This window comes from Schistocerca nitens, chromosome 4 (genome assembly GCF_023898315.1).
Source record: "Schistocerca nitens isolate TAMUIC-IGC-003100 chromosome 4, iqSchNite1.1, whole genome shotgun sequence".
Taxonomy (NCBI): domain Eukaryota; kingdom Metazoa; phylum Arthropoda; class Insecta; order Orthoptera; family Acrididae; genus Schistocerca; species Schistocerca nitens.
The window spans coordinates 358,728,932-358,741,169 of record NC_064617.1 but is presented as its reverse complement, the minus strand read 5'-3'; the positions used below and the strand labels follow the sequence as shown (position 1 = coordinate 358,741,169).

The 12,238-nt window shown below is 38.4% G+C and overlaps 1 protein-coding gene across 1 annotated transcript in view; it reads left to right on the top strand.

The window, feature by feature from the left end:
* Window positions 1-8,870, top strand: part of LOC126252050 (monocarboxylate transporter 14-like) — a 43,809-nt gene extending 34,939 nt beyond the window's left edge. Inside the window, exons 7-8 of the mRNA XM_049952846.1 lie at window positions 5,027-5,218; window positions 8,183-8,870. Coding sequence (XP_049808803.1) covers window positions 5,027-5,218; window positions 8,183-8,322 — 332 coding nt within the window. The 3' untranslated portion in view covers window positions 8,323-8,870. The remainder of the gene's footprint in view (window positions 1-5,026; window positions 5,219-8,182) is intronic.
* Window positions 8,871-12,238: the final 3,368 nt, after the last annotated feature.

Below are 12,238 nucleotides of genomic sequence, written 5' to 3'. Positions count from 1 at the left end.
GGAGGCATACTAGAAAAAGACCTTGAGACACGGGAAGATTCCAGATGCATACCCTCATTGTGGAACAGAGACATAGAAACAAAGTATTGGATTGTAAGGCGTACCAAAGAGCACATACACAATGGAATCATTGTACAGTAACGATTAAGAGTAGACTGAAGTTAAGAGAATTATTTGGACGAATTAGAGTGTAATGAAGTGGGATACTGAAGTACTGAGGAATGATGAAGGACATTTGAGATTCCCTAGGACTGTAGATCGGAAACTGCTATAACAAGTATTACAGTGGGTAATTCAGTTGAAGAGGAATAGACACTCTGAAAAGGGCAGTCGTAGAAGGTGTACAGACAGATATCAGTACAAGGAAGAGAACTGCTAGAAACCTTGGATAATCTAACAAATCAACTAGACGGACGAAAGAAGGAAATTAAAAAATATCCAGGAAAAGAAAGGAATACAGCAATATATAATTCAAAAACCACTTAGTAGTGAAATTTGTACGAAGTGCAAGGAACCCAAGGCGCAATGGCTGCAGGAAAAATTGGAAGAAATAGGAAACGAAATAGTCAATTGTCGTTAAGCACACAGAAAAGTCAAAACAGCCTTCCGTGAATTGAAACGAAAAGTCAAAATTAAGAATGGACGAGGGAATCCACTATTAAACCCAGAGGAGAGAACAGATATGTGGGAAAAGTACCTTGAAAGCCTCTGCGATGGGGAGGAATTGCCTGATGACATAACAGTAGAAGAATTGGGAGTTTGTGTCGAAGACATGAAGTATCCAGTTTTACACTCAGGGTTTAACTGAGGTTTGGAAGATTTGCTGTGAGATAAAACGAAGTAGGAGAAGTGGCAACAAAACGACTACTCATGTTGGTTTGTAGCATCTATCAGCCTGGAGACATGTCATGAGACTTTCGGAAAAGTATATACACGGTTACAAAGAGAGTAATGACAGATAAGTGCGAGGATTGTCGCACAACTAACAACTAATGCGTCGACAGCGCTGAGAAGAATAATATACAGAATAATGAAGAAGAAAACTAACAATAAGTTAAATGACGATTATTTTCGATGTAGGAAAGGTAAAAGTATGGAAGGTAGAGTTATGACGTTGTGCTTGATAATGGAAGCAAGATTTAAGAACAAGACACTTTCATCGGATTTGTCAACTTAGGAAAAGCGTTCAGCACTGTAAGAAGGTGCAATGGTACGTATAAACTGTGAGGAAAGAGGGGTAGTGTATGATATGCACAAGAATCACCACAGGACACTAGTTGCGGAAAACAAAGTGCTCGGATTAGAAAGGGTTTAAGAAATCCATGTAGTCTTTCGTCTCAACTCTTCGATCTGTAGACTGAAGATGCAATGACGGAAATAAACGAAGGTTTAGGAGTGAGATTCAGATTCCATGTGAGAGGATATCAATGATAAGATTGGTTGATGACGTTGCTATTCTCACTGCAGAAGAACTGCTTAATGGAGCAAACAGCTAATGATCACTGGAGACTGATAGACAGTAATCCGAAGAAAGATGAAAATAACGAGGAGTAGCAGATATGTGATTGGCGTTAACTTAACAATAACAATGAGAAACACAAAGTAGACAAAGTGAAGGAATTCTGGTAACCTGAAAAAAAAGACACATAACAGACAAAGGAAGGTGGACACACATAGACAATGAGGGCATTCCTGAATAAATCAAGTTTGCTAGTATAAATCACAGGCATTAATTTGAGGAAGAAATTTCTAAGAACGTACGTTTCGAGCACTGTATGGTACTGAATCATAGACAGTGTGAAATTCGAAAAAGAAGGGGATAAAAGCATTTGAGATGTGACGGATAGAAGGAAGTTGAAAATTAGATAGACTTTTAAGGTATGAAGAGATTAACTGCAGAATCTGTGACGAGAGGAACATATAGAAAATACTGAGAAGAACAAAGAACAAAACGATAGGGCTTGAGTTAACTCATCAGGGAATAAATTCGTTGGTACTAGAGAGAGCTGTAGAGGGTAAGAACTGTAGAGGAAGGCACATATTGGAATATATACAGCAAATAATTGAGGACGTTGGTTGCAAGTACTACTCAGATGAAGAGGTTGGCACAGGAAACCATTTCGTGCCTGGGTACATCAGTCCAATCAGAAGGGTGATGACTCAAAGCTCTTAAATTAAAGTTATTTGGATGTGCACCACATACAGACAAATGTTTATTTCATTGCATTCATTTGTAAAAGTACCTTATCTGTAACCAAATTAGAAGTAGTCACAATCAAGCTATAGTAGCCCAATGCAAACAGTACTGTAAGGTGCTTAAAAATGTTATTAGGAAGGCAGAGAGTCTTTGGTACGCAAATAGAATAGCTAATTCACAAGATAAAATTAAAACCATATAGTCAGTTATGAAGGAAGTGTCTGCTCAGCAGCACAGGGTCGACGATATAAAGTCAGTTCGTAGTAAAAATGTTTCTGTTACTTATTGATTGGCGACTCCATAGTGTCCTGTGCACTACGACCAGATAATGGGTATACTTGGAAGGGTAGACAGCATTGGTCGCATATTTTTGTTTATTATCACAAAATCGATTTTCGGTCACTTAGTGACCATCTTCAGTGCTGTAATATATAACTTAAATTAGTAAGCACTGGTGTCAATAAGCTTACGGCGATCACATAGATCTGAACGATTAAAGTGCTCAGTAGTAAAGCCGCTTTATAAAAAGGTAGAAAAGGATAATTTAGAGAATTTTAGACCTATTTCTATGCCATTAGTGTCTGCTAAAGTTACTGAAAAGGCTGTTTATATACGGATAACTGAACATTTTATATCACACAATTTGCTATCAAATGTACAGTTCGGCTTTAGAAGTCGTTTAACTACTGAAAATGCTATATTCTCTTTTCTCTGTGGGCACTGGATGGGTTAAACAAAAGGTTTCGAACGCTAGGCATATTTTTTGATTTAACTAAGGCATTAATTGTATTGATCACAAAATATTGCTCCAGAAGTTGGACCATTACGGAATACAGGGAGTAGCTCACAGATGGTTCGCCTCTTACTTTAGCAACAGACAGCAAAAGGTCATTATCCACAGTGTTGAGAATGGCTGTGATGTGGGGTCTGAGTGGGGTACGGTCAAATCGGGGGGTGCCCTGGGGATCAGTGTTGGGGCCACTCCTGTTTCTTATTTATATAAATGAGATGCCCTCTAGTATTATGGGTAACTAGAAAAATATCTGTTTGCTGATGACATTAGCTTGGTAGTCACGGATGTTGTGTGAACATTGGCTCGGTTTCAAACAGTGCAGGTCATGACATAAGCTAAACCACAGGAAGACTTAGTTTTTACAGTTTCTAACATCTAATTCAAAAAAACCTGACGTTTTAATTTCTCAGAATGGTCATATGATTAGTGAAACTGAACAGTTCAGATTTCTAGGTGTTCAGATAGAAGCAAAATGTCGTGTAAAGCCCATGTTTAGGATCTTCTTCAAAGGCTTAATGCTGCCATTTTTACTATTCGAACGGTAAGTAAGTGATCGTTGGACCCGATAAATAGTCTACTTTTCTTATTTTCATTCGCTTATGTCGTATGGTATTATACAGGGTGTTACAAAAAGGTACGGCCAAACTTTCAGGAAACATTCCTCACACACAAAGAAAGAAAATATGTTGTGTGGACATGTGTCTGGAAGTGCTTACTTTCCATGTTAGAGCTCATTTTATTACTTCTCTTCAAATCACATTAATCATGGAATGGAAACACACAGCAACAGAACGTACCAGCGTGACTTCAAACACTTTGTTACAGGAAATGTTCAAAATGTCCTCCGTTAGCGAGGATACATGCATCCACCCTCCGTCGCATGAAATCCCAGATGCGCTGATGCAGCCCTGGAGAATGGCGTATTGTATCACAGCCGTCCACAATACGAGCACGAAGAGTCTCTACATTTGGTACCGGGGTTGCGCAGACAAGAGCTTTCAAATGCCCCCATAAAATGAAAGTCAAGAGGATTGAGGTCAGGAGAGCGTGGAGGCCATGGAATTGGTCCGCTTCTACCAATCCATCTGTCACCGAATCTGTTGTTGAGAAGCGCACGAACACTTCGACTGAAATGTGCAGGAGCTCCATCGTGCATGAACCACATATTGTGTCGTACTTGTAAAGGCACATGTTCCAGCAGCACAGGTAGAGTATCCCGCATGAAATCATGGCGGTGAATCGAGGAAGTACAGTACATACTGACGAAACTAAAATGAGCTCTAACATGGAAATTAAGCGTTTCCGGACACATGTCCACATAAAATCTCTTCTTTATTTGTGTGTGAGGAATGTTTCCTGAAAGTTTAGCCGTACCTTTTTGTAACAGCCTGTATTTTCGGGTAGCGCTTCCCATTCTAAAAGGATATTTTTGGCTCAGACGCGGGCGGTTCGGGCAATAAGTGGTGTAAGTTCGCGAACGCCTTGTCGATCCCCGTTCACTAGTCTGGTTATTTTCACATTATATTTGATAATATATATATTATTCACTGTCTTTACTTGTAAACAACATCAGATTTTTTCCAAAGAATAAGCAGCTTTCACTCAGTTACTACTCGGCAGAAATCAAACCTGCATTAAGCTCGGACTTCCTTAATTCTTGTGCAGAAAAGTGTGCAGTATACTGCTGTATCCATTTTCAATAAGCTACCACAAGAATTCAAAAATCTTAGCAGTAAGCCACGCGCTTTCAAATCTAAGCTAAAGAGTGTCCTCATTGGTCACTCCTTCTGTTATGTCGAGGAGTTCCTTGAAAAATTAAGCTGATTCTTGTTGTGCTGTTGATTGTGTTTACTTAAACTAATGGCTTGACTTGTATCAGGTTCTTAAACATTTTATTTTTATGTTATTATGTTTACATTGTAATTTCTTGAACTGACATGTTCCATGATTTTGGAGATTTGCTCCTCAATTTGGTCCTATGGAACTTGACGTATAAATAAATAAAGTCAAGGAAGTAAATATTCCTATGTTTGCAGTGTACATCTTCTTCGCGGATTACACGTCCGTTATGGTGCTGTCTGCATTGCTGGGCTACTCCAAGTGCTTTATCCTGTGCGTCTTCACACTGGTCCTGGGAGAGGTGTGCAGTCCAGATCGCTTCCCTGCTGCCTTCGGACTGCAGAGTGTCTTCACTGGGCTCCTGAACGTTGTCTTCGGGCCTCTCCTAGGTAAATATTTGTAGGGCCTCCCTAAAAGTCTCTGACGTTTCGACACGTAGATATATGTGTTTGGGTTGCACATAAGGCTTTTTTCGGATTAATCGACTCTCCATCTAGCCCAGAGATCTATAGCTTTAGGATATACTCTATCATCTACTTTTTTTTAATCACCAGTCTTGTGCCAAATTCTTCATTTCAGAGTTACACGTGCTCCCTTTGTTGGATGTGTTCCAATCCCTGTCTTCTCCTACAGTCTTTCCCTCTACAACTGATTCAAATACGACGGAAGTTTTCCTTGATGGCTTAACACATGGTCTATCACCCTTGTCTCCTCTTGTCAGTGTTTCCCATATATTCCTTTCTTCATCGATTCTGTGAAGAACCTCCACGTTCCATATCTTGTCAGACCACTTAATTTTCAACATTCTTCTATAGTACCACATCTCAAATGCTTCGATTCTCCTCTTTTTCGCTTTTCCCGGAGTTCATCATTCACTTCACTTCCCACAGAATGCTGTGCTCCAAACGCACACTCTCAGAAATTTCTTCCTGAAGTTAGTCCTAAGTTTGATACTAGTAGACGTCTTTTGATTAATGGCACCCTCCGTGTTAGCCTACATCTTATATCCTCCTTGCTTCGTCCTCCACATATTATTTTGATTTCAAGGTAGCAAAACTCCTTAACTTCGTTTGCTTCATGGTCGCCAACGTAGATATTACATTTGTCGCTACTCTTATTTCTGGTGCTTTCGTATTGCTTCGGTTTAGGCTCAATCCACATTCTGTTCTCATTTGACTGTTTATTCCATTCAGTATGTTCTGTACTTTTTCAGTTTCATTGAGGATAGGAATAACATCAGCACATCTTATCATTGACAACCTTTCTCCCTGAATTTTGATCCCATCCCTGAAACTTTCTTTTATTTCTGGCTTTTCCTCTTAGACGTGTAGATTCAACAGTAGGGGCGAAAGACTGTATCCCTGTCTTACATCCTTTCTAATTCGAGAACTTTGTTCTTGATCTTCTATTCTTATGTCTACACCATGTTATACTATCTAATGGCTAGCTGCTAAATATTAATCACTTCTACATTCAAAAGATCGAAATCAAGTAAATACTACACATTGTGTATTTTCTGTTGAAACTGCGAAAGGGAACTAGCACCACGTATATTTTTGGGTGTACATCTTGTTATTTAAGTATTGCGTATTTTCTCATTCTTAAATTTTATCCAGCGTTATCACATTAAATCGATAGAATTTTTGCTTATCATGGAAAAAAACATTTGTTGATCCACAGTACGGCAATTTTGTAAAATCACCCACTTTTTATAGAAAATAAATGTGGTTTATTGCTATGTCTAAGAAAACTCAAATACTTCTCAAAGATTCTGAAACAAACATGAAGACAGTAAGACAGACCTCGCGGTTACTGCCTTGATAGTAATGGCATCTTTTTAATAATTAATATAATATTTTCAATTATCAGATAATAAGTGACAATTGGTTTGTCACTTTACGAATGAATTTATAAATTATCATGCGTCGTAATTTACTTAACACTTCCTCCAATTATTAATAATATTACAGACTTTCAGGGAATTTACAGTTTCTTCCATCGATGCACATTATTTTACATTAAATTCACTCTGCATTTGGTACTTGTTTTGGGGATTAACAATTCCTCAAATGTATGCAAGGGTTCTTTAATATGGCGTTATTGTGTAGAATCATATTCTGAACAAGAATACTTTTGTATAAATTCTGTGATATTATGTTGTATCTAACAACGACGTAATTATTGAATGCAAAAGTGCGTTTTAGATTTTTCAATAACATAAATAATCTCTCATTCACTTACCAACATGTTAAACATCTACTTATCAGCATCTTTCCATGCCATGGCTAGCCTTTAGATTATGGAAAACGCATGTGTTGTATACTTTAATGAGCCTCTGTATTCGCTACTATATTATTCAGCTATTGACTGAATTACGTTTCAAGAAGATCCTGACGTTTTGGTTCACGACACAAAGAAGTACATCTTACAGGTGAGGTTTCAGTTCCTTGTGAAATTTGATGAAACACATCAAACACAGTGACATAGTTTGAAATAGACTTAAAAACAGTGGAAGTGACTTAAGCAGAAACTTGTCGAAATCGTCAAAAGTGAAATTTTTGTGGAATACTGAAGTGGCTATGGAAAGTACAGGGTAATGGGTTATGGATTATACTGGCGTAGTGAGCTACATATGAATGATATGTCATCTCAAAAGCTTAGTCTTTCACCAAGTTTTACATCCTCGGACGAACATACATCCAGAGTTTCAACTTATGGAAATATCTCTGCAAGTATTTTAAAATAATTCACTTCAACAACTGAGATTTTCGTCACTTTACCTAAGCACAGGATACAAAGAAAGACTTATCTCAGCATATGTGAAGGTCTTCACTTCTGCATCTAGGAAAATGCACAGCAACACAACATTTGATGTGTAAAAAAATTTCGTAAGTTGTGCACTATTAATGCGTAATGACATAATCGGCTTCGTGCCCCGAGTCACGTGACTTAGATGTTGGTCTCAGTAAAATGACGTCATGCGCAGTGTCCACTCTATATATCTTTGAGTTCACCATAATTTTTTACATTTGCCACATTACGTGAAATGAATTGCAAAAATAGTATTAAACTGTACAGAGCAAAGCAAATGAAAAAAAGAGAAAAACCCATTTTAGATTGAGCGTTACAATTACATATTAGTTTTATTACAGGAAGTAATGTAATGTTATTTCAATAATTTTCTTGCTGTTTTTATAGTTCAATCAATAATCAAATCAAAATAGTTTATAACATATTTTGTCACAGCAAATTTAAGCCTTTCGAGCGTGTAAAACTTGTAATTTAAATGTTAAATTCCGTACTACAATTCACAGGCATCAGCACATTAATACACATCCGTTTCTGTTTTTCAGGTAAACTAAAGGATTTGACTGGCAGCTTTAGTTCAAGTATCTGGGTTCTTACGGTCCTTGGCCTGCTGTGTGTAATACCGTGGACCCTGGAACTTGCTGTGACTGAAATAAGAAAACGAAAGAAGAAGGCGCACGTATGAAAGGAAGCCAAGCATCTCCTCGACCCTACTCTGATCATCGGCAGAAGTCTCCGCCGTACACCGTATCACCTTGCAGATATCAGGACTAGGCCGTAGATTGTGCTAACTGTTAGTATTGCCCTGCATACATCACCGGAAGACGCGTGATCTACATATGTCTCGCTAGTAACGCGTTAATTGAGACGAACTTTAAACCAGGAGGTAGATGTGACAATGGGCACTTTAAGGACGTGAATGTCCATAAGCTCAGCTACTAAATTAGCGCAGAGATCGATTTTAACTGCGCATTTGACACGCCATCACCTGTAAAATGCAACTCGTCTGACGTTTGGCAGTCACGTCGTACCAGTGTTGTGGCGACATTGTTCGTGAATTTATGTGCAGCCCGATGGTCCTCAGGTCTCAGCTTAATAATTCGTCACATGAAATGTGCAGATACACGTACTTTTATGTTTTTGCTGTACAGAACAAACATCATTAACTTAATATACGTATGTAACGCGAATTTATTTTCATTCGAATACATTTTGTAATGTTTTTAGAATCAATATTGTTCTGACACAGCAGATTTGTTAGATATTTTGATAATGCTTGCAAGGTTAACAGAGGTTTCCTCTCATAAACTATGTCGTTTTCTCCTTGTTATTCTCCTGTACCCAGTTTCCTACAGGACATCGTTTTCTTTTATGACGAGCTATATTTACATTTTATATATTATGACTGACTACTAGTCATGCTGTTGCAATAAAAGTAGACATGTGCACACAGTAGTCCGGAGGTGAGTACACGATGAATTTAAAAGAAATCGTAAGTTTGAAACTAACCTTCATTAACATAAAGTCCTCTAATGTCCAGAGAAAGAGCTTTTGGACTTTGTGAAAGAAGTACTAGACTGAAAATGGTCCACCTATAATTACTTGTTACCTACAGCATGTTTAAAAATTTGAAGGAAGGTCAACGTTGTGCGTAATATTGATGGTTTATTGATAGCAAAATCGATTTTCAATCACATAGTGATCATCTTCAGTGCTGTGGTGTACAAGTTAAACTCATAGGCACTGGTATCAAGTTATAATCAGTAACCAAAGCTAAGAAACGATCATAATAGAGTTAGGGTGATAGTTTGCTAGCTTTGGTTACTGATCATAATTTGATACCAGTGCCTATGAGATTAATTTGTACACCACAGCACTGAAGCTGATCACTATGTGATTGAAAATCGATTTTGCTATCAGTAAACCATCAATATTACGGCCAACGCTGACCTTCCTTCTAATTTCACGTATATTCCGGAAGTAAAATAGTCCCCCATTCGGATCTCCGGGCGGGGACTACTCAAGAGGACGCCGTTATCAGGAGAAAGAAAACTGGCGTTCTACGGATCGGAGCGTGGAATGTCAAATCCATTAATCGGGCAGGTAGGTTAGAAAATTTAAAAAGGGAAATGGATAGGTTAAAGTTAGATATAGTGGAAATTAGTGAAGTTCGGTGGCAGGAGGAGCAAGACTTCTGGTCAGGCGAATACAGGGTTACAAATACAAAGTCAAATAGGGATAATGCAGGAGTAGGTTTAATAATGAATAAAAAAATAGGAATGCGGGTAAGCTACTACATACAGCATAGTGAACGCATTATTGTGGCCAAGATAGGCACGAAGCCCACGCCTACTACAGTAGTACAAGTTTATGTGCCAAATAGCTCTGCAGATGACGAAGAAATTGAAGAAATGTATGACGAAATAAAAGAAATTATTCAGATAGTGAAGGGAGACGAAAATTTAATAGTCATGGGTGACTGGAATTCGGTAGTAGGAAAAGGGAGAGAAGGAAACGTAGTAGGTGAATATGGATTGGGGGTAAGAAATGAAAGAGGAAGCCGCCTGGTAGAATTTTCCACAGAGCACAACTTAATCATAGCTAACACTTGGTTCAAGAATCATGGAAGAAGGTTGTATACATGGAAGAAGCCTGGAGACACTGACAGGTTTCAGATAGATTATATAATGGTAAGACAGAGATTTAGGAACCAGGTTTTAAATTGTAAGACATTTCCAGGGCAGATGTGGACTCTGACCACAATCTATTGGTTATGAACTGTAGATTAAAAGTGAAGAAACTGCAAAAAGTTGGGAATTTAAAGAGATGGTATCTGGATAAACTGACTAAACCAGAGGTTGTACAGAGTTTCAGGGAGAGCGTAAGGGAACAAATGGCAGGAATGGGGGAAAGAAATACAGTAGAAGAAGAATGGGTAGCTTTGAGAGGTGAAGTAGTGAAGGCAGCAGAGGATCAAGTAGGTAAAAAGACGAGGGCTAGTAGAAATCTTGAATTTAATTGATGAAAGGAGAAAATATAAAAACGCAGTAAATGAAGCAGGCAAAAAGGAATACAAACGTCTCAAAAATGAGATCGACAGGAAGCGCAAAATGGCTAAGCAGGGATGGCTAGAGGATAAATGTAAGGATGTAGAGGCTTATCTCACTAGGAGTAAGATAGATACTGCCTACAGGAAAATTAAAGAGACCTTTGGAGAAAAGAGAACAACTTGTATGAATATTAAGAGCTCAGACGGAAACCCAGTTCCAAGCAAAGAAGGGAAAGCAGAAAGATTATATAGAGGGTCTATACAAGGGCGATGTACTTGAGGACAATATTATGGAAATGGAAGAGGATGTAGATGAAGATGAAATGGGAGATATGATACTGCGTGAAGAGTTTGGCAGAGCACTGAAAGACCTGAGTCGAAACAAGGCCCCGGGAGTAGACAACATTCCATTGGAACTACTGACGGCCATGGGAGAGCCAGTCCTGACAAAACTCTACCATCTGGTGAGCAAGATGTATGAGACAGGCGAAATACCCTCAGACTTCAAGAAGAATATAATAATTCCAATCCCAAAGAAAGCAGGTGTTGACAGATGTGAAAATTACCGAACTATCAGTTTAATAAGTCACGGCTGCAAAATACTAATGCGAATTCTTTACAGACGAATGGAAAAACTAGTAGAAGCCGACCTAGGGGAAGATCAGTTTGGATTCCGTAGAAATGTTGGAACACGTGAGGCAATACTGACCCTACGACTTATCTTAGAAGCTAGATTAAGGAAAGGCAAACCTACGTTTCTAGCATTTGTAGACTTAGAGAAAGCTTTTGACAATGTTGACTGGAATACTCTCTTTCAAATTCTGAAGGTGGCAGGGGTAAAATACAGGGAGCGAAAGGCTATTTACAACTTGTACAGAAACCAGATGGCAGTTATATGAGTCGAGGGGTATGAAAGGGAAGTAGTGGTTGGGAAGGGAGTGAGACAGGGTTGTAGCCTATCCCCGATGTTATTCAATATGTATATTGAGCAAGCACTGAAGGAAACAAAAGAAAAATTCGGAGTAGGTATAAAAATCCATGGAGAAGAAATAAAAACTTTGAGGTTCCCTGATGACGTTGTAATTCTGACAGAAACAGCAAAGGACTTGGAAGAGCTGTTGAACGAAATGGACAGTGTCTTGAAAGGAAGGTATAAGATGAACATCAACAAAAGCAAAACGAGGATAATCGAATGTAGTCGAATTAAGTCGGGTGATTCTGAGGGAATTAGATTATATAATGAGACACTTAAAGTAGTAAAGGAGTTTTAGTATTAGCAAAATAACTGATGATGGTCGAAGTAGAGAAGATATAAAATGTAGACTGGCAATGACAAGAAAAGCGTCTCTGAAGAAGAGAAATTTGTTAACATCGAGTATAGATTTAAGTGTCAGGAAGTCGTTTCTGAAAGTATTTGTATGGAGCGTAGCCGTGTATGGAAGTGAAACATGGACGAAAACTAATATGGACAAGAAGAGAATAGAAGCTTTCGAAATGTGGTGCTACAGAAGAATGCTGAAGATTACATGAGTAGATCATGTAACTAATGAGG